This window comes from Chanos chanos, chromosome 13 (genome assembly GCF_902362185.1).
Source record: "Chanos chanos chromosome 13, fChaCha1.1, whole genome shotgun sequence".
In the NCBI taxonomy this organism is placed as follows: domain Eukaryota; kingdom Metazoa; phylum Chordata; class Actinopteri; order Gonorynchiformes; family Chanidae; genus Chanos; species Chanos chanos.
Genome location: NC_044507.1, coordinates 18354544 through 18382043, shown reverse-complemented (window position 1 = coordinate 18382043; position 27500 = coordinate 18354544). Strand labels below are relative to the sequence as shown.

The 27500-nt window shown below is 38.4% G+C and overlaps 1 protein-coding gene across 1 annotated transcript in view; it reads left to right on the top strand.

Annotated features, from left to right (window-relative positions):
• hs3st2 (heparan sulfate (glucosamine) 3-O-sulfotransferase 2) overlaps nt 1–19123 on the top strand; it is a 21041-nt gene extending 1918 nt beyond the window's left edge. The window contains exon 2 of the mRNA XM_030790418.1: nt 18505–19123. Coding sequence (XP_030646278.1) covers nt 18505–19123 — 619 coding nt within the window. The remainder of the gene's footprint in view (nt 1–18504) is intronic.
• Nucleotides 19124–27500: the final 8377 nt, after the last annotated feature.

Genomic DNA, 27500 nt, shown 5'->3' with positions numbered 1-27500 from the left:
GTACTGAGAACACACACACTGCATGTCGCATTCACGATCGCAGCCAAGAGGGTAACACTGGAGCCAGTGGATAGAGGTTATGGAGTGCGGTACTCAGTGAAACACACTCATCCAGTCATCCCCCCCCCACCCCCCCACACACACACATACACACACACACACACACTGGCGTCGCAGCCAGGGGCTGAGTAATTACACAGGCATCACATCACTTGGACGACAAAACGCCACGCTGTTTGGGGGGGGGCTTTCTCTCCCCTCCCATGGGTCATGTCCAAAACCTGATGGAGAAAATCCATAGAAGCCTTTATGGCAGTATGAGAGGAGACCCCAAAGCCATTAGCAGGTGTTGTGGCTCATGCTGTTATCTGTTCAGTCGGCTAGAAACAAGCACTGAAACACATTCAAGCGTGTTTGTGTTTGTTTAAGGGCCCACTCATACAGAGCCTGCTGTGCTTAAGTCTATCGGTTTGGATGTGTCTGTGAATCACTCAAATCGATGACAGCTCCCTGTGTTTGGACTTTAGGATGAGAGGAGTGATAAGAAACAGTGATGGGGCGGGGGGGGGGGGCATGAAACAAAACAGTATTAATGGACTTTTGGCCATACCATACAACTTTTAAAGAAAAAGAACAAAAAAAAACCCCGCAGGGAATCGAAATATCTGACAGTAATTGCTGGTAGACAAGCAATCTGCTTCTTCCAAGAGGATTTAACAAAATGGCACATCTGCAAAATGATATCATTTGACAATGTGTTCAATATATTCTTTCTAACACAATCTGTTTAAAGCAATGGACCATATACAGAGAGCTAGCACAGTATGTACAAGAAATTCAAACCCCAAAAACCCATACTGTGAGTGACTTCAGTGAATTAGTCCATGAGTCTATGACAGCTATTACAGAAATATTGACAGCCTGGAACAAGCATACAGTTTCAATAAATGTGCCAAAGGTCTGAGAACAGTTACACCTCTACGTCATATTTCATACAGCAAGCTTTACTCTGCCATATTCATAATATTTTGACTTTCCAGCACTACAGTAAGTGCAACAGTTCTTATTGTGATATTGTCTTCCTGTGTATTCATCAGGCTAGGTAATACACGCGCACACACACACACACACACACAATAGAATACAACAGAATAGAATAGAATATATATTTTCATTATATAATTTTTTTTATTATTTTATTTATATATTTTTTTCTTTTTTTTCCTTACAGTCTTAAAAAAAACAACTGAAGTTTAATTATACCTAAATCATATGGTATTCTTTCTATCGAACCCTTATTGAGAGACATAAAATTACAGAGGTGCACACTGCAGGGACACTCATCTGCTTATTCACATGAATACACTCACATTCTCTGTCTCTCTCTCTCTCTCTCTTACACACACACACACACACACACATACATACACACACAAACTCATCAATACTATTCGTGGGCCTGTTAATTAAAATGCCACTGAGGCCAGGACACTGAAACAGTTGGCCTAATCCTCACTGAGAGCAATTTTATTTTAGCCACTGACATCTTGCAATAAGAGGGACAATAATGCCTGTAATAAAGGCCAGGAGTAATGAGAAAGATGAATTGGCTGATTATGTAGAAAGTTCCTTATAAAGTCCTTTTAATAATGTGTTTTAGAGTCTTGTTATTCATTTTAATTCAATCTCAGCAATGACGGAGATCATCTCCATTAAAGTCAGCAGGCATTGTCCGAATTATTGCACCCTGGCCTTGACAGAGACTTGAACAAAGTTAAGTTAATGCGATTCCATCCCTGCTTGTTAGTAATGAGATCCTCATTGTGCCAGTGAGACACAGTGATAGACCCTGACGCATTCAGTTAAATGTCGAGCTCCTTGTGCAATTCATAACCCCACCCCCACCCCCACCCCCTCTTGGGCTTCTTCATATGAAACTTAAATGTGAAAGGAAAAGAGGGAAAATGTTGCTGTGTTCTTTCCTGCTTTTCCTCCAGAGTGGAAAAAAGCCCTCATAGTCTCATCTGTATTTTGTTAGACTGCTTTCCCATTATCAGTATATGAGAATTTTTAAAATGGCCATTGTATGGGACCTCAACCATTTTCACTATACTCCCGTGGCTGTTCGTTCTATTTTGAACTACATCATAAAATCAAACACGCACGCACCACTAGACACCATCAGAACTTAAAAGGGCATCTCAGCTCTATTGATTTTACTGGAGTCAGAGGCTCTTCAAGTAGATTTCCCGAGAAGTGTTCAAATTGTGCGTGAGGCCTTTTAACATTTGCTGCAGCCAAGAATTTCTTCCTGGTCCACCATTAATTGGCTCAGGGGGGAAAGGAGCCGAGAAGAGCTATCGTCAGAAAGGTTGACGAGGACAGAGAGTTGGATAGTGCACTTTTACCAGAAGAAGAAAAAAAATACCCACACATACACATTTCTCTGTGAATTTGCAATAGCCTGGCATTTCCCTGCATTTCTAATGGGATTTGCTAATCCTAGCGAGGCTCCGAGTTGTAGAACTTACCGTATCATTAATTATCAAAACAAGTCTCACGTGAAAATATCCCTAAGGTAAAGCCTGAGGGCAAGGGTGTTTTGATTTGGTGGTTTTTACAGTAAATTAGTCATTAGAGCTGGAAGGCCACCAGCACAAGATGGAAGTAAACACAAAACACCCTGAGATGCAGGATTGATACCTTTGGGAGTGTATAGTGGGACAGGCTGGATATTATGGGTAAATGTTGAATGTGTTGAATCAGTCTGGAAGCGAGCCAGAATGATCTAGAAGCCAGTCATTAGTTAGGGCTTCACTTCGTCTGGGACGATTAATTTTTGATCCAGTTCAAATGACTGTGGTCTATCACCGCCTTTGTGAGATACAACACGCGGAATGAGCCTGCTCGAAAGAAACTGGTCGAAAAAGGGGAAAAGGAATCGAAAACGTTTATTTATCTTCTTTTTCCCCCCCGAAATTGAATTCGTACGCATAGCTGCATGCTGAATTTAATGCAAAATTAATTTATGAGTGCTCCTGCGAACAGTCTCTGAGTCGTTGAACCTTCAGAAATTTTCCAGCTTAATTCCTTGTCTTGAGTGAACAGCACCATTTCACAGTCCATTTTCATAGCCCTTTCTCATACACACACTATATTTCTTGCCTCCTCCCTTCTCTATCTAACATACTCACCTCAGCCATCTGAGGGAATGCAGTACGTATTCCACTCATATATCGTATGGACTGACAGGACAATATGTTTTTTTTTTAATCTGTTGTATATTTTTAACCACACCATATCTATTTGCTGCCTTATATAAAAATGTGTTAAAACTAAGGACTGCCAGCAGCTGCTTTGAGAATCCTTGTGTTGCACTCTGCTAGGCTAACTGCTCTGAGGTAACACAGCCATCTCCCTTTGTGCATTATATTTAAAAAACTTTCACACTTAAGAGTGAACGTGTCTGCACATTACCTCCCTGGCCTAGTTTGAGTGGAAAACTGTAAGGGGAAAATCCTTAACAATCTACCCGAAAATAACATATGCAAATGAACAGCCCTCCTTCATGTCCAACATTCCCTCGCTTTTACCACTCAAACAGTTCCAACCATATCGTAACGCTGAGAGGGAAAAACATGAAGCTAATTGTCAGAACTCCTATAGAACCCGCAGCTCAGCTCTGTCACATTCCATTGGCGGTGCCTTTTTCCCACGGGACGGCAATGCTGATGTTGGAACTGAAAAAGAAAAGGAGCTTCGGCTCTGTTGGCAGACTTGCTCAACATGAGTAGGGATGTAATGAGCATGCAAGAAAACTGCAAAAAAAAAAAAAAAAAAAGAGACAGAGAGAGAGAGAGAGAGAGAGAGAGAGTTTTGCACAGCTCCGAGTAATGGAAACTAACCTGTAACCCAGGATCCATTTTTTGTTTATTTACATAATAGATGTTTGTGATTTGATATGTACACATTGTCATTCAGTATAATTTTTCTGTGAAGTTCACATTAGTGTGATTTTGTGTTAGCTTTTTTCCAACTTAAAAACATTTGTGAATATCAATTACAACTATAATTATATTCCCCAAGCATATAAAAACACTGTTTTGATCTCTCCCTATTTCTACACTTGTGATATTTTAGTAAAATATTGTGGATTTGTGCATATTACCAACAAATTAACAAAGGATAGCAAAATAGTGAACGGCATATTACAACAGGCATGCACTAAATGACAGTAGGTATAAAGCAGTCTAACAACTCACCATTGGTGGATGACAGTTTTGCATACACTAGCAATGACGAATAACACAGGCTATAATACCATCAGCATCCTTTACCCATATGATCCGTAGACCATTTTTAATCAGTGTAACTAACATTGTAATTTAAAAGGTTATCATATCAACTGTTACGTTCAGATTTTGCCATACCCCAAGCACAGACTAATTAACAGACTTCAGCTCAACTTCACTAGTTCTGATCCAGCCTGCAGTTCCTATAGCATTTGATTTAGCCATTTAGGCAGGCAGTATGTTCAATATACATATCATGATGTGTGGTATGCATGGTCTTTATGTAGAACAGAAACATCAGAGAAGTGATACCTGGTTGTACACTTCCAGGTACTGGTTGGTGCTGTTTTGTGCTTTAAATTCTGTGATCAGCCAGAATGAACCCAAGAGTTATTTTCTCTGTGGTTTCAATACTGAGAAAGTGATTTGTCAGTGTGTATTAGCACCCCTGCTGGCCAATACCTCATCATTGTTTAATGCCTAATTCAGGAAGACAAACTTTGGAATATGATGCAGATTTCATGTGATCAGGTTGAATTTTCCATATATAAAACTACTAACTTCATACACTGAATAACTGGCACAGAGAGCTCGTACACATTTGGTGATACACATTAATGCAATGTGCAAACTTTCAAATGATTGGATTTATAAATGCAGTTTTATCCATTTTCATGAATTCCTTTGTTATAATGACTGCCTAGAGAATAAAATGCACCAAATTAGGTATGATGTTTTGCAGTCAATTAGCAATCATGCATCCAAGATGGGTCTCATTTGCTGACTGGGTTTCAGAGTCAGATAGTTTTCTTCAAAAATGAAATTCCCACTCAAAATGACTGGCTTGTGGTTGACGTATGCATTGGACTACAATAAATTTGATAAGACACCTTTGTGGTTGATTACATTCCGATGTCGAAATCATCCAATGAAATTACAGATTGATGGGGCAAACTGTTAGGAGGATTTTCTTTTTTTTAAAGTTTTGGCCAAAGTAAAATCAAAGTGTCTGTGATATGGATCCTTGAGACAGAGTTATTATTTGTAAGGTCAGGTTTCTGCTTGTGGAAGCTGCACCCCTCTACATTAACCATAGCCAACCATGCACTTGTTAATCTATTTATACTTTGGTATAACACTATATCACCCTCAAGACCAATAGACCAATCCTTTATGGATATATTTTTAGGAATTTAAGAGATCAGCTTAGTTCCCCAACTTCTGTGATGACTGTTGAGCCAGTCTGACGGCTGCTGATGTCTTACGGACTCATAAGATGGTGAGAGAGAGAGATGTAAGAGATTTCTTTTCTCAAGACAAAGGAAGCAGGATACACATTTTTACCCACAATTTGCAACATTTTACATTCTTCATTGTAGTGATACAGACTGACTGGTGTACAGTTTTGATAGCCTGAGTAGAGGGATGGATTAATACCAAGAAAGAAAAATTCTAATTAGGAAGAATATGAACAAGACCACATAACATAGTTAGAAAACAATGAGGTTACAAAAGCTTTGCTGCTTGGATCCATAATTAAGCTTTATAGTGTAATTATGTTCTTTTGTAATCACATTCTGAAATTACAAACATGGATAAATTCTTGCTGTTGGAATATACCGTCATTGATAATTACACATTAGTTTATAACGTAATTAACAAAATAACCATTTGCCCATAATGAGAGTATTAAAAGACAACAGCTAAACTACCTATTGCTGTTTTTGGAGTCTGGTGGCATTTCAAGTTCAGACGTAAAGTAACTCGCAACCCTTCAGCATCAATTTTACAACCCTTCAGGTACCCTGTGAGCAATTTGCATCTCTGGCACAAACTCAGTCAAAGCAGGCCACGTCTCATTATTCCACAGAACTATCATTTCCTGCTATTTTAATTCAGAGACAATAAAACTCCGAAGCACAAGTCGAAACTGAATCGAAAATTTTACTAAGCTGAGGTTATCTGAGAAAGTAAACTGTTTATGTAAAAAAAAATAAATAAATAAATAAATAAGATGTAATTTTGGCAACAACAGACAGTTAATTAATCTGAAACATTAATACAATTAACGGAAAAGCCCAGCATGCGTCTGTGTCATCAGACCTGCGGGAGTGCATGTCCATTGTCGGCTGATTGGGCCCATTTCCTCATCAGAAAATGAAAGGCTCTGGCCCTCTTAACTCTTCTTCTCTGTGTGTTATCTTCTGAAGCAAGCAAATGGCTTTCAAAACAGAGGATTAGCACGTTCTGTTATGACAAACAGTAGGAGTGATATACAACCTAAGCAGCAGCTGATTCTCTTTGGAAAAACAAGCTAATAGTTCCAAGGCTGTTTAAGGTCACAAAGTTTACACTTCATTAGGCAAATCAGTGTCTGTAATTGAGTTGAAAAGTTTAAGGGATGGATCCAGGTCCTAAAAGAAAAGAATAAAACTGCAATGATGACAGCATAGTTAAGACAGGCCAGGAAGTCTATTATGAAGCGCACTGTTCATGTAATATGTTTGAATCTTCTCTAAAGGCAGAACACTATAAATGTATATTTTATGTCAGTATATGAATTGTATGTCAAATGTTTGGTAAAAACATATGATTTCATACACACTGCTGTCAGTAAATGCAAAAACTGAATAGGCTTTTCATATACACCCACCTCACGTAACCTTTTTCTTTACATTTAAAACAAACCAATAACTAAATAAGATTAGCAATCCATTTCCTTGAAATTTGATAATACTGTGCAGTCTTCTACCTGTGAGGGATTTAGAGCCGCGCTATATTCAATTTATCACACCGAAGACACATCCTCTTTGACTGTTGGCCCTCACTGGGACCATAGCTGCAGTAACAGGGACCAAAAATACCGCGGCTCTGCTGACAAGGAAAAGATCTTTCAGCTCCAGCACAAATGAGTTTGGGGATTGACAAGTCTAGGATCTTTCATCTTTTTATAGTCTCTGTTGAGGAGGAGACTCTTTGAGTAACTACCCACAAAGTCTCACTGTGTCTCTGTGTGTGTTATACCTTTTTCTCCCCAGCTGGAGAGCTGTCTTGAATCCAAATAATTGTTCCGTACTGCGGAGTTAGGAAACTTGATCACTGCGTTCGTCGTCGTACGGGGGTTCAGCAGTCTATTTCGGTGCCACATTCTAATTGTTCTCTGTTTGGTGCCATGTTCTCATTCTTCCCTGATTTGTTTTGGTTTTTTTTTCTTCTACCCAGATCAATAAAGCAAACGAGCCCTTATAGTTTGTCTGTTCTTTATTTCTGTTATGTATAATTTATATGGTAACAACCTATGCAGTCCACTGGATGACTCACTAAAGGATCTGGTCCATCAGCTCTCTGATGGAACTTTTAAATATGTAATCTATCCCATAAACAGACTGCATTTGGAGGATATGAAAAAGAAAAGGCAAATGTGAGGGGTGAGAGATTTTCAATGTCATCTGAAAACCATTTCCTTTCTACATCTCATTGGACAAAGATATTACGAGTTCACTTTATCATGTTGCCTTCTCAGCAATCCTGCTTTTGTAGTTCATATCTGTCTGTGTTTTTTTTTCTCTGGGTTGTTTATTGTTAACTCCTAATTAATGCCTAATAGAGTTTTTTCACTGAGGATACTGTCTGTAAGTGACTGCTGATTAATGCTTGGACAGCCTTGCAGCAGAGAATCTGTGAAATATTAATGAGCTAATGTATTCCAGTAGAGACTGCATTAAGCCGTTCCCTCTTATTAAACATAAAAAAAAAAGAGGTGGATTATAATTAGTAATTGTCTTGCACTGTAGCTGAAGGATTATTTGAAACTTTGTTTAAAGTACATAAATAAGTGTGTGATAAACAAAAACAATAACAACAAAAAAGGAAGCTTAAAGTTCCAGTGTCTAATGTGTGTTTTCAGCATTTCAGCAGCCCAGGCAGACCCCTAACACTCCTTGATGATACATTGCCTGATATATTCCTATATTCCCCTAAGCTACAAGCAATATTGGAATGTATTCCACGGTAAACAATTTTGGGACTGGTGGACTCAGGTTAGGCTTATGGAAGTTACACACATATATTGTTTAGAGCAATGTTCTCAATGTACTCTTGTCTTCTTTTTTAATCATAGCCTAGTGTAGCCTTTGGATCTGAAGAGGGTTGAGTAAAGGCTGTGGGTGTTATTTAGCTAGAAACTATTATGTTTTAATGTTTGTAACAACAACGGTAAAAATGTCTCAGATAAACTTAAAAGCTACAAGGTTATAATTACATTGTTACAATAAAAAAGGTTGGCAGTGACTGATGTGTATTAATGGGAGCAGGGAAGAGGCTATTCAAGGTCTGAAAGTTTTCCGGTCAACTTAGCATGACTGTTCTACTCACAAATCAAAAAACAAAAAGGAAGGGCTAGTCTATGTGTTGGTTAGCTAATAATGCATGTTATGTTGGTTAAAATATGAAACAAGCCAATCATAACATTTTTGTGCATGTCACAGCAAGTAGATGACAGTAAACCGTGGCTTGCTCTGGCAGACACAGGCGTCTTCGGACCGGAGGAACTTTTTCATAGCTCTTAGAACTGCTGGAGGAAGTACCCCTTTTTGTATGTCAGCACCACAGGAACTGAGGACAATCATAGTTCTTAGAATGCCGTTTTGAGGGCCCTTTTTAGCTCCTACTTCAGGGTAGGTGCTCTCCAAGCACAAGAGGAACCATGAGTGATGTAAGTGTACAGTGGGGTTGCCACTAGGACTTCTTCTCGTCGGTCTGGTGTCCGGAAAAAAAATATTTTACCAGACAAGCTTGAAACGTACCAGTCATGTTTCATTAACAGTCTATGTTTACAAATGCAAATATAATGTACATCTAGGTTGATGAAAGAATGACAATGACCTCAAATCAGTTTGACTATTTAATGGACAGTAACGATTCACCAAAACCTCAACATTAGCTGCTAAAATGTAGGCTATTACGAAACATCTGTAACCTGTAACATCAATAGCCTGTTTTTTAAAAAAAAGCTAGGCCTATATGGCATCAAATGTAGCCTATAAGGCTACCAGGTAACAATTCACGTTCTCCTTTTTTTCACTGCCGCAAAGTCCTCTGCTGCTGACTTGAAATCAAACCGGTATGCAACCGCCATTTTTAAAAATCCGTGTAAAGCATTGCTTCAGTATTCCTACTGGCGGTGCGAATATAAACAGAAAAAAAGCCCTTGAAGGTATGTAGTTCTTGGAGGAGCTCCCTAGTGGGTAGTTCCTCTCAGTGAGTCCCTAGAATTGTCTGGTCCGAGAGCGCCTATGGTTAAGACACATAGAACCTTCCACTGAAGCCACTGCTCAAGAAACTGATATTTTTCATGAGAGTCCAACATGGGGAAAAAAATGGCATTTTGCAATGCATTCAAAATAATTTCAAGAACAAAAGTATACGCAGTCACATATTTCTGTCTGAAAAATGCTATTTATGTAAGGCATGCACTTTGAAAGAGGCTCATTTGCCTTAGTGTGATGACTAGCCACCAAGCTAGCATATTTACGGTGCAGCCATGAATGAATATCAATGGCTTTAAATGAGAAAGAACTACAGTGACAGAGCTAGTTTGCTAGCTGGCATGCTTATAGAACAGCCCTGGTTGACACCGGCAGGCTTTTGCTCTTCATCGCTTCTAAAAAAGAAAAATTGTTTGTTTTTTGTTTTGTTTTGTTTTGTTTTGTTTTGGGTTTTTTTGTAACAGAATGAAATATTTTCCCAAACCTTTGCCTTATTGCTGATCAAATGCTTTAAGAAAACAGTCATGGTACATTTTCTGTCCTTCCAAGTACACTGCTTAATGCCGCAGTAGAGTCATGGCAGTAGAGTCATCAGCTCTCTAGGTATCTACTACTCTCATATCTAATCAATGTTGAAAGAAAGCTGGGTTAAAGAAAAAAAAAAACTCCTCCCAAGCCCCATTATATTTAGAGCCTGGAAGCAAACAGCTTGTAACCTGGTACTGGTCCCCGGCTTGGCATTTGAGAAATTCTGCTCTAGAGCCCCAACCAGAGAAACGGTTCACATATCGTTTGATTCAGATTAAACCACTAATACACGACAAACTATCACAAAACAATGTATCAGAATGATGTATGCAAGGTGAGTCATGCGTTGTACATAGCTCCTCACGATGCCGTTACGCCTCGAACGCGAGGCCGGGATATTGTTTATAGGGACTGCGTTCATTATTAGTCTGAGTGATGACAAGCGTTCAGCGTACAGAGGAAATGAGAGGGATGCACCCCCTAAATCTCTGCCTCCATCACTGCAGTAACGCTGCTTTGCTTGATTGATGGTTTCCAATTTAAACAGCAGTCTGATCAGAGCTGGTTTAAATGTTACTGTCCAATCTTCAGACTGATCATAAAGCACTTTAATTAGCCCAACCAGGCCCTGATGAATAATGCAGACACATTGTCATCACAGCCCTGTTACTGTTTGCAGATGTCCGACTGAATGAAATTGAAGTTAATACCTTCATAGTTTCCCAGCGTGGCTTATCCAATCATACCAAGGTTAGCAGAAATACCCCAGGATTAAGTCATTAGTTATGTATGGTTTTCATGTCTCTATTTCGAGACAATGAGTACAGAAGTAAGCCTAAGCAAGCCCTCATATGCAAATCTCATAATACACAAGAAATACTGAGGAATGGCTGGAACCATGCGATGTTAATGTTGTGCTATATTTGAGTGTGTGGGTAGAAGTGATGAATGCCGGTAAAACGTAAACACTGCAGAGTTAAAGATCATTCCCATAGCTACTCAAACATTATAAAATGAACCTTTGAGGTCAGGGTGTATTGATTGTTCATCTACACCTGACCTTTAGAATATCCTTTTGTAGACACGGTTGCAGTCTGTACCACATCTTCAGAATACCTACAAGCTCACATTTGCAAAATTTGCTAAAGGTCCAACAAAGTCAGAAAAGTTTCGCTTTCAGTTATATGTTAAACAACAAAGTTATAAGGCAGTAATGAAAAGTGTTGGGGAGAAGTTCCACAACATGTAGTTCAACAAGCAATTAAACAATATTTCACAACAGCTTGGTAGTAGCTCAACCTTAATGAGGTCTTCAGTGGTTGTTCAGTTGTTAATCATCTTTTTCATGTAGTTGGAAAGGTTATTATTTGAAACTACCCACTCAGTTTTACATCGAAAAAGAAAAGATGAAGAGAATTCCAATTTCACAGATATTTCTTTTGCTGTTTTTTTTCTGTTACTTATAAACTTTTTCATTCATTACTGTGGCAATGTTTTTTGTTTGTTTGTTTGTTTTTGTTTTTTTTATGTTATGTGCTAGTTTTGTTTATGTTAGCCTTCAGTGTGCTGCATGTCAGTTCTCCAGCCTAGAAGGCCCTGACTTTCAGCCGTAATCACTGTCCAAAAGGAAATCTAGAAGTAGCGAACCACTTCTTCAAAGTAACTTTAATTAAAGAAACTATGTTTCTCTGAAGAGAGGATTTACTGCAGTTTAACTTTTTGAAGTGAGAAGCTATTTGTGGTTTATCTCTATTTTCAAAACATCTTCCCCATTTCTGCTAATAATAAGCTAATACATTTTGTATGCTCAAAATGGTATTAATATTTTTCAAGCGAGAGCCCATAACTTTGATAAGTTGCGTGATTGGGCTAGGGAATCATAAACATGTTTGTGTTCTTTGCTGGATGTTTGGATGCGAGGGCTGAAAAGTGCCAAAATACGCTTGGTAATTTTTAAACGTTTTTTTGAAGCCAATGTTTTGATCCAGGCAATTAAAACAAGCACTGGAGAATTGCACATTTGGCATTTGGATTATTATGCTCACTGAACAGAGCTAAGATGATGAAGCTATGTTTAATGCAGATAATTTCAGTATCAGCATGTGTTTATCAATAAATAACTGCATTGGTGAGCTGAAGGACAACATTAAGATTAACTTTGTTGACCACATCATAACAAATGTCTCATTTATATCTCTGAAAAGATCCATTGCTACAACATTAAATCCTACACACAGAAACACACGCACAGAAACACACACACACACACAAAGAGAGAGAGAGAAGGAGAGAGAGAGAGAGGAACTCAAATTTTATCAACTTCAGCTGTCCAGTGATGTAGATGCCGTTCAAAATTATGCATTAAGTTCTAACAGAACAGACAGTGCATTTTAGAGACATAATAAATGCAGTCATTTTTTCCTCAGGAAAGTGAAAGTGGAAAACTTGGTGAAATATGAAGAGAATGTGAGGACATTTATATTGTGGTGATTGATTTTTTCAGTGCTCAGTTCATTTTAACAGAATGATTAAAATGTCAAAGCCCAGTCTCTAATGTGTCCTGACTTCATCTATTTAGAGTTTTACCAATAACCTATGCAGACAACTGCACTGTAAATTATTCTTGAGACGAAATCTCAGAAATGCAGGATGATGGTCAAAACGGTGTTATCAATCTTGCCGTACGGCTGAAATTAGAGCGGCAAACGGGTGGGCATGGTTAGTTATTTTAAAGGTTCAGGCTTCGTGTGTAACTCTGTCTTGTTGAATGAATGTTTAGTAATGGTTTTTGTGTCTCTTCGAAATTCAGATGATGAAAATACACAGCTTCAAATTGTAGTGTATACTAACGAAAGGAAACAACACAACCTGAATGTATGGAAATATCTCTCCCTGTACAAGGTACAGTCGTGAGGTTCCATAACAGCACATGAGAGACCCTTTCTGACATCATGACATTGCCATAGTATTTAGTGTTTGAGAGCTGCACTGGCCTCTTAAAAGCAAACATGGGCATTTATAGTTCAGAGAGACAATCAATCCAATCCAGAGCCACTTACATCTACGACAGCAGACAATTAATGACAGAGTGACTATGCGATGTAATATCACACCTTTGCCTGGTGTCATTTCTTATTATGCCCAGATAGTAGCTATAGTGTGAGTAATGAAGTGACCAAATCCTCAAATGAATTAAAGTGCCGATCACTATTAGAACTTAAGTGCGAGATTTCTTTGCTTTGAATGAACTAAGGATGAAGCCTACGACTGTGGCACGTTTTCAAAAATTTTAAAAGCAACAAAAAATATGAAAGAAACGTCAAATGTTTATTTGTATCTCAGCGAAACCCACAGGTGAGCATTAAAAAGTTTACGTTTAAATAAATATAAATATATAAATATAAATGGACAGCACAGACGAGTTCTGGTGAGTCTCTGTTGGTTGTATTTTTATAGTATTTAGTTTTGCCATTGAGATTCTAATACATATTTACAGACCAGAGTGGTTTCTTCAGGTGCAAGAAACAATTAACTACATACTCTGTGCTGAGATAGGAATAATGAGGATACTGAGGATATTTTTTTTTACATTGGTAGCAGATCTTACACATACTGCAAAACTACGTGGGAAATCGTCAGGTTCCTCCCAGCCAGAAAAAGATTTCGAAGATATTTATAGATAATTGCAGATGATCAAATAATCTCTTTTGGTGCATTGTGGCCAACAGCTCATCTGATCGGTGATTGTGACGTTTACTGCAGCGAAATGGAAAATATATTTAAATATGGAATGTGTTCAGTGAGCATGCACATCACGCTAACAGTTTGGGGGTGGTGGGGGGGGCTTAGGAATATTTTCCATAGTTCAGTGTTTTAACAGCTTGTCACTTCTGTCAGCAGCCATATCATCTGCTCTCCTTTTTCACCCAGTGCAGATGCTGCTTACATCAGGAGGTTATTTGATGGGGCTTGAACCTTGTTAGTAAAGGTCCTCATCTTGCAACATAAAAGAAATGCAAAAAATGACATGTATGTGCATTATACAGAGTAAATTTAAAATAAATAAATGAATAAATAGTCTAGACGGACCCCCCCCCCCCCCCCCAAGGCAAATCACATTACTGTTTACTGTCTGACTTGATGATTGGGATTTAATTAAGAATTAATTCTATGAAAGACCACCTTTCAAATGACAAAATGATTTTCACAGTTGGAGATAAAGAAAAAAAAAAATCCTTGAGAAATGCATTGCGTTGTTTCCTGATAAGAAAATGAATGAACTGAATTCCGTCAAAGACAAAACTACAGAAACATTACATCTGGAACATTCTTGTCAATGACTGAATAATAATGGTCATGCTGTCTCATAAACAGAATTACACCTTGACTCTGTGCATTCACTTATTACAGTCAGCGATTTTTCAGCAGGAGTGTTTTCACAAATTCATCCATTTTTAAAAAGGTTTATAAGCACTGTTGTACTTCATTCATATCCTTGGGTTCATGAAATTATTTAAACAGCATGTAATTCCATTAGTTTGTGCATTTAACGCAGTTTCTTTCTCCATCAAGAGAAACTAACTATCGTAGTATTCAGATATGGTAGACCTATGCTCCTGAGAAAAATAACGGTGATCAAGATTTTGCAGCATGTTCATTGAGAGGTTGCATGCTGTGTGGCTAAACCAAAGATCTCGCTGTCGACAAAGAAAATCACATAAAAGATAGTGAGTCATGTTTAAGTATCCGTGCTGATAAATGAAGCTGTTGGAAACTGAGTGAATGGATTGAATGTTATGCTTCAAGAGTATATGTATATGACAGATGTACAGGCACAAAAAAAGAAAGAAAAAAAAGACGCAAGTTTGATTATTTCTCCGCTTGGAGTGTATTACATCGGCTAACGTCTCAGATTAGTAGCATTTATTTAAAACACACTGGGAAGCTGATTGTTTTGAGAGGTGCTACTCTATTCCATACAAGATTAATAGTTGCCCCCGGCCCTGAACTCGTAAGGCTAACTGAGACACCCTCGCCACCAGCAGAGGATTCATAAATCAAGCCCAAATGGATCAATACTTCTGCGACTGAAAGGCTAACTTATGGCTACCTCTACCTCAGGAAAGCCCATTAAGAACTGGGGAATGACTCACAGCTGTTGGAAACTTGTGTATTCTTTAACCCTTGTATTCCTGGCTTTAAGATTGTATCGTATCATCTGTGTGGTTCTTTCTCTTAGCTATTGTACTGCAAATTCTTCTGACTCTTGTAATTATGGTCATTTTCTGTAAAAGTTCATCATGACAGGTGGGTATTTCTTCAGTCCTAAATCAAGATGTGGGAAAAAAAAAATTCAGTGTGTGTGAAATATACTAATTAAGATAGAAGACCTACAACCACACATTGCTTGAGATTTAACACAACAAAGAATTTGCCCAAACACATCTGAGTGACTTCTGTTTTGGCCTAATGTGTTGTTTAGACTGCTGGGAAAAAATAACTTGCCCTTGCCTTTGTTGATCAACACAACAGAATTCAAATCAAGAATGTTATTATGTTCTTATTATTTGAAATCAACATAATCAAAACCAACCAAAAAGAAATTGTTTTCAGTCCTCAGATCACAGTTTTGCCAGTAAGATGAGTTACGTAAAGAAAAATCATACATTGATTTCAGCGTTGGAAGAACACAGACAGAATCCTTGCTGTACCAGAAAAGAAGAGGAGGTGATGGAGCAGGAGGTCATTTACCTCAGAAGAAGACGAAAAAAAAAAAAAGTGTTTCTGCTTTGAGTTCACATGCACAACTCAAAAGTTTGAGGATTTGATGGGGGTTTTTTTTTTCTAGGTAAACTTGGTGAATGTAATGACCTATTTCATGTGTCCTAGATTTTTCCCAGGCTTTCACTCTATTGTGCATCCGTAATGCGGGTGATGGTGATTTATGACCACTAGTACGGGATATGGCTGAGATTTGATAATTCTCCCCATGCCCTTCAGCATCACACTCACCCAGGAGATAAGGGACAGAAAATATTGGCTGAAAGTATTAAAACCTTTTGTGTGTGTGCGTGCGTGTGTGTATGTGTGTGTGTGTATACATTGTGAGTTTCTGCAACAAGGATTGGGACATTCCATTCACAGGCTCATGTTACTGTACAAGCATCTCCTTTTCCTTTCGCCTTTTTCCACCTTCAGTAAAATCACAAGAAAGAACACGCTGTGTTCTTGCTCCTACTGCTCATACCCTAACACTGCAGAGATTCCTAGGCATCCATATCTCTTATGTAACACAGCTGCCCAGATTCTGTAGCCTGTCTAATGGGGTGTCCAGCCATGGAAAACCAAGGTCCTGCTGCGTTGAACTCAGACCTCTTTATTAGAGGTTGATTTTTAGCTGGGGAAAAAAAGAATTTGCGAAGCCACTGGAGACCACAAATTGGTGCCTAGTTCTATTGAGGTGTGAATGGATGTGAGGGCTACAACTTCTCTTCTCAGTCCCCCTAATGGTCACACATGCGCCCCAATTACATCTGGCACTAAAAGCTGAAATCTTGATCCATCTAACTTCAGATACTTGCCAAGTCCGTGCTGTGGTGTATTCACGGTCCATGTAGCGATGCAAAGTGATGGATCTAGACCAACTGATTTGTCTCTACCATTTTTCATTTTTTCTTTTTTTTTTTGTAGCGACGTCATTTCAAATGGGCCTATTTCTGTAATTACAGCCCACTTTCATAAACACTGATTGCATACATACAGTATCACTTGTGCTCCACAGCCAAGTGTCTACTATCTTCAGAGTTTGCCCAAATAATGGCTGTATGGCAGGCTGCAGGTGCACACTATCAAAGCTTTACAATCATAAAAAAAAAAAAAAAAAAAATAGACTGTGTGTGTCTTTTTGGGGGGGGGGGGGGTATTGTTTCACCCTCTCAGAGCATGTAGGATACAGGCTTAAAAGTCTGGTTAAAATGTTTGAGGTCATTTCTTGAAATGGATAGGCATAAACAAAGCAAGACAAGGCTTTCTTGATCACATGTGACAGCCTGTGGTTTCCTCTCTAGCGTGAACAGGCCTTTAGTTATCAAGTGTTTCAATATAGAGTCGAAAACAAAATGTCTCTGCCTCTAATCTAATTTGAATGTACTTTCTGGACTGATGAAAAAGATGACAGCTGGGAAAGAGGTGGGGTAAGCATAAGAGAAGACTATGTTCTGCTCTATTCAAGAACAGGACACCTCTTTTTTTTCCCAACATGTTTTATATTCCCTTGTCAGTAAAGGAGATGTTCACCCACAGGCTCATTACCATTATTACTTACTTGTTCATTTGTCAGTACTGCAAAAAGATTTTTCATCAATTATTCGGACTTGCAGGGTGTTTTATTATTTATTTATTTATTTATTTATTTTCATTTCAAAATCTCTGTAATGGCCTAAAATTCACCCAAAACTATAGATTTACTCTGTCATTAATAGTGTTGTTTTTTTTTTTTTTAAACAATAACTTTTTTTTTTATTAGACCCATTAATATCAGAGACAGGAAATAAACACGTAGATCTTTTTTAGCCAGAGACCTTCCACATCGCTCATTATTTGGCTGAAACTGTTCACATTCACTCTACACATTGGTAAACCTATGAAGTAATGGATCAGAAACATCAATGACTTTAATTACAAGGAGATAAGAATTCTAAATCTGTTAAAGAGAGAAAAGGTTGATCTTCCCTTATAAATGTAGCATAGATGTGCAATTATTAATCATTTTTGCATTCACATACAGGATGCAAACATAACAGTTTATTTTGACAAAAGGAATAAGGCAAAAGAAGTGCAGTTTTTCATAACATTCACGAAGCTATATATATGTGTGTGTGTGTGTGTGTGTGTGTGTGTGTGTATGTGAGAGATAATGGGATAATGTACAGCGAGCCAGTCATTATTGAGAAGTAAACTCCGACAGGGTGATTCAGGACCCTGACATGAAGCGTATTGCATGGCTGCTTATTCAAGAAATCAATCATTTGATGCAAAATATTGATTTAAAAATGATTTTATTGCCTTGGCTAAAAAAAATAGTCTGTTAGATTCTACAGTTGGAACTGCATCCATAACAACGTAAATTCTAACCCTAACCCTAACCCTAACCCTAACCCTTATTAAGATTAGCCTGCTTAGCATATATAAATATATAGATAGATAGATAGATAGATAGATAGATATAGATATAGATATAGATATGTATATGTATGTATAACCTCAATATTTGCATAAAACAACTCTATTAAATTAATTTAAAATGTGTTACAGTTTTCTATTTGTTTGTCATGTTTGTCATGATACTTTTGTTTATATGTTTGTTAATTTATTTCTTCATTTTTCATCATTTTGTCCCTTTTTCCTTCATTATTTAGAGGCCTTATGCCCAGGACTCTAGACAGCCAGATCACCATGGAAAAAACGCCCAGTTACTTTGTGACACGGGAGGCTCCGAGACGCATCTCCAGCATGTCCCGCGATACCAAGCTGATTGTGGTGGTACGAAACCCGGTTACCAGAGCCATCTCTGACTACACTCAGACCCTTTCAAAGAAACCCGACATCCCCACTTTCGAGGAGCTAGCCTTCAAGAACAGGAGCCAGGGAATCGTCGACACCTCCTGGAACGCCATCCGCATTGGGATGTACATCCTGCACTTGGAAAACTGGTTGCAGTACTTCCGCCTTTCGCAGATCCACTTCGTCAGTGGGGAACGGCTCATCACAGACCCAGCTGGGGAGATGGGTCGGGTGCAGGACTTTCTGGGCCTCAAGCGCATCATCACGGACAAGCACTTCTACTTCAACCGAACGAAAGGCTTCCCCTGCCTGAAGAAACCTGAGAGCAGCAGCCAACCACGCTGTCTGGGCAAGTCTAAGGGAAGAACTCACGTGCAGATAGACCAGGAGGTCATTGAGCAGCTCAGAGAATTTTATAAACCCTTCAATGTAAGATTTTACGAAACGGTGGGACACGATTTCAGATGGGACTGAAACAGGTCTGTCTGGTCTGATCCGATCCTTGAAATTTTGGATCCATCAGTCAAACTGGTTTTGCTTTATCCATTATAGAGAAACACAGAATTATTTAAAAAAAAAAACAAAGAAAACCTCAGAGGACACTGCAAACCAACTAAGACCAAATGCTCTTAAGCAAAGCATATAAGATTGAGAGATGATAAGAAAACACAGGCATAATCCAAAGTTGTGTATACTTCAGCTTGAAAGATCCTGTCTTTCACTTGATATTCTTTAATACAGCTCTGATTTATTCCAGACCATTACGCCAAGAAAAACAACGGGCAATTTGTAATCCAGTCCCACAAAGTGTTTGTCACGCCACTGCATTGTGTCTGTTCACTTTTTCCCCTGTTACTGTTTAATACACAATACTACGACAGTCCTCTTGATATGCGAAATTGAAAACCGTTAAGCATATAGCAACTGCTGAGGTGTGTCATTGCATTTGTATCATAAAATGTAAAACAGAAAAAAAAAAAAAAAACCCAAATTAAAGACTCCATCAAAAAATGCACAAGTCACTCTCGTAACTTCTTGTTGTTTTGTTTTAGATATTTGACGACTTAATTAGAGCATGACAACAGTACATATATTTGAGTGTAGAATATTTTGTTTGGGCAGTAGTTCTAATATTATTTTGTTCATGTTCCATTGTAATTTTGCCAAATCCATCTCTCAACTGAACAACAACATCTGACCTGGCACGTAATCACTGAGTACTTGGCTTTATTGTATCATGTGGAAAAGAATACTCTCTTATTGGTTCTTATCCGTGGAAATGCAAAAAGCAAACCCCCCCCACCACCACCACCACAATCACCAGACCCCCACCACACCCCCCCCCAGCCCCCCCCCACACACACACACACACACAAACACACACACATACCCTTCTCTTTGCATAATATTTATGTAAAGAGAAAGGTACTTCTCTTTACATAATATTTACAGAATATTCATTGATGCACACAAAGGAAACATGTAAGAAATGGTTAGTATCAAAATTATGTTCATCAAGGCTATCAAGACTAAATTTCTTTTGAAAATTCAAAGAAGCCTGGTGAATTCTTCAGCATTCACCTGAAGATTCCTTACCCAGCTTTGAAATGTGACCGTGGAACTTGATTAATGAAGTCTGAACTGACAGAACAGTGGCAGTGACATTGGAAGGAGAGGCTCTTCCAACTTCTCAGAATTCATGAGAACTAGGCAGAGGCCCTGGCATTGATTTGATATGATTGGGGGAGAAGCAACAGTGCAATTACTTTTAGAGCCCCAGTTAACCTTCAAAGTCAATACAAAGAAACGGGAAGGCTGTGATGTAAATGTCATGAACTTTGTGAATATCTGACGCATCATATACCTCCTCGTAATAAGCAACGTCAAACAAAGCTGGATATGCGTTGTCATGTTTTTGCCAGTTTGCAGCCGTCCTTCCAGACAGAGATCACGTCAGAGAATATTGCCATATGCTGGTATGCAGAAGAGGAAAAAGGTAAATCTATGTGTGGTATCTCCAACAACCGACTTTTAGAGCTGTGAAGCATCAGAACATACAGTCAAAATACTCGTAGTATCCCTGTCTTGACAATGACGAAGACTAAACCACATCAATAATGAAATTCTAGAATTAAATTCAATGATTAAAAAATGTTCATAATTTAATCCAGAATGCCTTACATATTTCCACCCCTTAGATTAAGCCTTTAACTAATGAGGTCATAACATCTAACAAATAGAAATTATAACAAAGTAGAAAATAGAAATTCAACCATTATTGTAACAGTTTTCAGTGATGGTTTAGATTGGGATCTTTTAATAACATTGATCTCCTGGTATCATTTGAGAAAACTGATATAACAATTAATCTATATACCACTTGAGTTGATTTAATCTTTTATAGTGATTTTCACACCAGAAATGGTAAAGATGTTTGCAGAGTCTCCCCAATGTGGAGAAAATTAACCAGAAATCCTCAAATGTGCAATACTGGGGATTGTGGCTGTTAAAATAATTACACGGTACTAATACTATAATCATATACTTGTTGTGCAACGTAATCTAGCTGTATAGGAAATAATTCCATTAAGCATTGCCGGTAAAATTATTCAGCCAAAGATGGAACAACCACTGTTAATCTCTGTCCAGCGTGTGTGTCCCTTTCCTGCTGTCCGCGTTTTACAATATCACAATATTCTTAGACCCATTTTCCCTTTTCCGCTCTGTCTGACAGTGAATACAACCCTTATCCATGTTCCTCATTTATCACAGGCCTGAACCGATTTGGCAGGAACCCCACCTCTGTCATGCCCCAGCTACAGTAATGACCCACTGGAGTTTCTCCCAGCCGACTTAGACACTCCTACTTCTCCTGCATGGGGATGAAAAGTACAGAAGTAACACATCGTTAAAAGTTGAACGGGAACAAACTGGAAGAAGAAGAAGAAGAAGAAGAAGAAGAAGAAGAAGAAGAAGAAGAAGAAGGAGAAGAAGGTCGTATTTGCTAAACTGCATGGTTTTGAATCAATTGTATGAATCAATTGCTATATTTAGTGACTATGCTGTATCATCATATTTAATGACTAACCATAAGAAATGTCTCTCATGAGTTTCATGATATTGTTTTTGAATTGGATTAAATTGCACAGGCAGTCAGCAGTTTCTCAGCCCTTCTCAGCAGTTTGGTCTTTGGTGTTTATTGCAAATGGCTGTTCTTACCTCTGACAAAAATTCAAGTATTTGAGCTCAGACACAAACCAAGTGGGAATATGTATTTTAATGTATAGCTCCTTAGCAATAGTCGACACTGGAATATAACATGAATTTTCTTTTCCAAAAAAAAAAAAAAAAGTCATCATGGACTATAGAATTTTAAATCATCAACTTTTTTGTTTTAGCCCTTTTCTATTGGACTATTTTTTTAATCAGTCTAAATCACGTTGTGAAGCCCCCATCTAATCCAAGTTTATTTACACAAGTTTTCATCATCTATCAGGTGCCCTTAAAATTGCACACTGGTGGGCTTTAAAAATGATCTTATGCAATCTAAAGCATAGTAAGAGAACTATTTTTAGGCCAGTTTCTAAAATATTTCCTATCTGTACAGAGCTCCATAAGACACAATCGCACTCAAGGAGAACAATTACACCTGAGATTTGCTCAAGGTTTTCGTTCTCTTTTTTTTTTTTTTTTTTGTTATTCTGCAGTCCAACCGGAGCTTTCAATTAGTGTTTTCATCATTTGACAACTGCCACATTTGACAAGTCAGAGCCAATGTTATGTCCCACAGCGGTTTTACCGTTAAGGGCTTGTGGATGGCAAGGCGAGGCCATCGGAGGTTCACAGATGTCACTGCAGTGTCCTCCTTAATGAACACCATGCCAGACGCGTCTGTCTTCATTCAGTGTCAGTCCATTCTAGTTAAAAACAATCCATGTTTCTACCTTAAGGCAACAACATTCATTTAAGTCCTCCTGTCTCATCAATGTAGAATTTTTTCAGCCTCCCCCAAAAAAAAAAAAACTTTCTTCTGCTCCTCTCAGCACGTCCTGTTCAAATTGCCTGCCACTCATCATTCTGTGCATACAGATGATAGGAAAATTCAGTCACCATTTTCTTCCCATTTTTACTAGAGCATTATTATTATTATTATAAAAAAAAAAAACAAAAAAACAAAGGCAATCTATTGGTAAGTGACCATTAAATTTTCAAAGTGAATGCATCTGAAGCAGGCGTCACACAGAATACAAAGAAATGAAAAAAGATTTAATCAGAATCTTTATGGAAAACAAATATGAGCCCCCTGGCAGCTGGATGTCTGTTAGCACTGTCGTGATTTGAAATATTTCCCTTATGAAATCTTTGTGATAAAACCCAGATGATCAAAGCATTTACTTGGCAAATGTTATGCTCTTTTTAAACATGTAATTTGTTTACATTAATTGAAATGAAATTGTTTAATACAAATCCCTTAAATTATTATTAATATAGCATATCTACATTATTTGAAGAGTTACATTCCTTCATCGTGGTTAGCTTATTTCTATTATACATTTGCAGTATCTATAATGTAATTTCTCTCTCTTTTTTTTTTTTTTTGGTCTTTCTCTGTTTTTCATCACCTTGCTGTTCTTCCCAGCCCACTGAGGATAATGAGGATGCCTTGCTGCTCTGTACACTGAGATAAAAACAGTTGCCTATGGATGATTTATACGATGACAGATATGTCCCTCCCTCAAAGGCTCTCTCATTACATGCAGGAAGAGTGCAAGTGAATGTCTATTTGCTTCAACAAGGCTTGAATGCCTTAAATTCCCACCGCGCCCTCCAGCATAAACAGTTATGCCCATTACCTAAAAAGGGACATTTTGAACTGTGAAGAAATAAATACAATGAAATGTAAAATAGAGCAGCAGTAGAGGCGGTTGATAAGACTGTGTAATTGAGAGGAATGGAAGCCGTTACTGTGCTCCTTTATGCTTGAAGTACTCTACCTGACAATTCCCATACCACACTAATGAAGACCAAGATATTAAAACAGCAGCGCGCTGAGATACCCAATTTGATGAAGTCAAGGTCTTGACATATGGGATGAGCTGTGAGAGGAATAATTATTCAAATACGTATGAGGGTGAACAAACTCAAATACACATATGTCCTGTGTTCAGGGGTTTTCTGTATGATATTTGTGTGCAGAACCATTTCATATTTCGTCAGACGTTCCACTGAGTTGTCGAAAGAATCCAGCGGCCGAGTTTTAGGTCTTTATTTTTTCAAAAACCCTCGACATACAACTTGACACTGTAAATGTGTTCATTAAAGCAGTCCATTAACACCAAAACATAGATCAGCTTTTGTACTATACCACTAATATTGGTGGACTCACACACTGAGGGGCCAGGTTTGTAAAGGTTTGTTGGTGTTTTAGTACATGGTAAAACTGGGGAAACAAGCAAAGAATCACAACAGTCAATTTATGAAGCTCCTGCACAGATTACTCCCAATCTGCATAATTTGTGGATTTTTTACATGAGTGCTCAAATTAATATGCAGTTTGGTGCATTCTCGTGGAGGCCCCAATTATTGTGAGTGGAACCTGCAAAATAAGAGAGGTGCTAAGCAATTAGATGGACTTACGCACTGTGAATTTGTTTGTCTGTAATTACTAGAAATGTGGCCGTGTTAGATCATTTAACATGTCGTCGAGGTATGAAGGTAAAATCATCGTAATGTAACTTTGGCACCAAGTTGACTGAGTTTTCAATACTTGTGTCTTCATTAAAATGCCAGGGGCAAAAATGATTAAACCATAATTTTAATAGAAAAATGCCTCCGCATTCTTGCAGTGTGCAGTCTCTCAGATGAAATAAGAGACCCACGTACTCAAAGAAATCATACACAAATGACACTTTTTCTTACAACACTCATGTTTTGGAATCTGGTTTCTCTCCGAAACCATAACCTGCCAGAACCTTGAGTTCTTTTGGATTAAATTTTAGTTTCTTTTGATGTGGATTCCCTTCACTTCAACTCTCACCATGATCAAAGTTCACCTATCACACTAAAACATACCATTTAAACAGAGTATCCTTCATTGTCATAAGATTGTCTGAATGTGTAATTGATAATTATGTCACTCTTCGTAGATCACCTGTAAATACGAAATGGTTTCTTTGTGCATTTTATTTTTCTGCCCAAACAACCAGATACATGACTGCTGTTCTTGGTAAAAACCAGCACTGAGTGTCATGCTTTCCAAGATGACTGGCAGCTCTAGCAGATTTGTAGAACTTTCCTCCAGCAATAGTCTTCTCTTTACACTTTGAGCCTCAATGACGCCAATGCTTTGTCCACCTGGACTGGTGTGTCACAGTTCTCCTTGGTGCAACTGATTTTCTTGTAGCCTGTTGAACATGCACTGGTTACCTTACCTTCTGGAAAGGTCAGCCACAACAGACTTCTCCAGGCACACAGTAATTAAGCCTCTGCGGTCGAGAATACCATCTCCCTAGATACTCATCTCAGCGAAGAGACCACGAGAGGTCATGGTTTTCCTGTCCCAGATTCAAGGATGTGTTCTTTTTTTTTCTCTCTCTCTCCTGTTTGCATTCTCTTGTAGTCAATGCGGCATTAGGTCCGCAGGATCCTTTCGCAGTAAGCTGTTAAATACCTGTGACGGGAAAGGGAAAGAAAAAAAAATGAAATTGTACATCCTCTGGAGATGGATTGATGAAAAGGACAGTTTAATTTGCCTCAGGAACATGTTATCTCCACAGCTTTCTTAACCATAGTTTCCAAAATTTTCTTGATTTGCTGACATGTTTTGTACTTATCATCTCAGTTAAAGATTTTGGTCACTTTTTTATGTAATATATTACAGAGCTGAAGAATCGGGCGACTGGAAATGATATTCAGAGCTTAATTTGTAAAGCGCTGAATGCATTTTCACGATTATCTTACAGTGGGTGGAATCCTAGACAGTTCTGCTTGGAATGATCCAACATTTCATTACAGAACTAGAGACACAAAGCCAGGACATTTGTTAAATCCTACACCCATCATTTGAGTAGGTGTCTGGTGAAAGAGATATTCTCACTTGCTAATGTGCTATAGCAGCTGTGTCTTCACCACGGTCCTTCCTCTGGTAAGAGTATGTCTTTTCACAAATTCACACTCTCCAAGTCCTGTAACCATTTTGTGTCCACCCCCTCTCTCCACTGAGAACATGGTAAGTTTTGCCAAATGTGCTTGAAATCAAACACATATTATTTCAGATTGACTTAACGGCATTTCCAAACTATATTCATACATGCTATATGCACTCTTTACAGAAATGCCATATAAATTTGCTGGATAAGAGATATAACCTTAGCTAGCTTTCGCATAGATTTCAAGGCCAAAGCTTTTGAAGACGAAAGCTACTGATGGCTAGATTTCCTTAGAGGAGTGCTGCTTGCAGGTTTTGGGACCAGCTCATATGCAATTATAATTCTGATGCCAAGATTTATAAATGTATGCCTCTAATGCGAAGTCGTAAAACTGTCATGGTGGGAAGTGTGTTTGTGCGTGTGAGTTTGTGTGTGTGTCTGGTGGGGGGGAGGGGGGAGGGGGGGGGGGGTATCAGCAATATAAATGGGTAGACAAAGACGTGTTCAGCTGCCATAATGTCTAGTTGGCTGTTAATGCGTATGCTTTAGTGCAAAAGCATCCATAACTCTGAGATATAACTGTCAGTAATAGCAAGGGCTAATGATTGTGCTTTAGAAAGCAAGGAACGATTTGTTGCAATCAGACAGAATAGAAAAGACATCAAGATAGATTGAGCTCTGCAGGCAATGGAATTACGGTAGACTTTAGCCCGCTATTTTATATCTCGCACCACCTGTGTCATACTGTGTCCCACAAGAGATTTCATTTTCTAACATTTAATTCCCCAAAGTCAAATAAGGGAACAGCTAAGGATTGAAAATGTTGAAAAAAAAAAAAAAAAAGTCCTTTTGTACCACAGCGGAATTTACATGTTCTCGGTCTAAAATACAGTTTTCAATAGCAGTGTTCGAAAATGATTTGACATTCTTCCAATATCACCTGGTACATTCCGGTGACTGAAAAACTGTTAGGATTGGAATGCTATGATCCACGTTAAACCTGACAGTCTTTATGTGAAGGTGATTGAAAAAAAAATGCTAGTGGAATCCACTTGATTATTTGTGTGAATGTTTACACTTTTTGTGTGAATGTTTATACTTATTTTCTAATTCTGCTGGAATCAAACATCCATATAACAAGCTTGTGAGACAATAAAACATGAAGTAGCACAAACAAAGAGAATTACTAATTATTCAGAGTAACAGCTGTTCTAGGGCCAAGAGTGACACTGGAGATGGAAGTACCCTGAGACAGGAAGTCCATATCAGTCCTGTGGAGCCTTTGAAAAACAACCCCTGCCGAGAGACAGGAGTCCTGGATGTGTTTCGGGCAGTTCGCTCACGGTGCCTAGAGAGAGGTCGATAAAGCCAGAGACAAGGGGACTGGCAGGTCTCGGTAAACAGCACCGTGGTCCCAAAACACAAGGTCAGGAGCATTCGGGTATTTATAAATCTAAATCACGGGTTCCTGTAGCTGATTTATTTTGCGTCACCTGCGTGTTCACATTGTGAAGGAAATGGTGAATCAACTTACTTCAGAGACTCAGTTGAAGATGTTATTTGAAAAAAAAAGTTATCAAAGGGAAAAATTTAGAAACAGCCATACAGAAATGCCATTCTACACTGACAGGAATTGGTTGGGGGGGGCACAAATGCTTTCAAAAGGGAAAATTTCAATAATTGCAAACATACTGTTTAGGGAC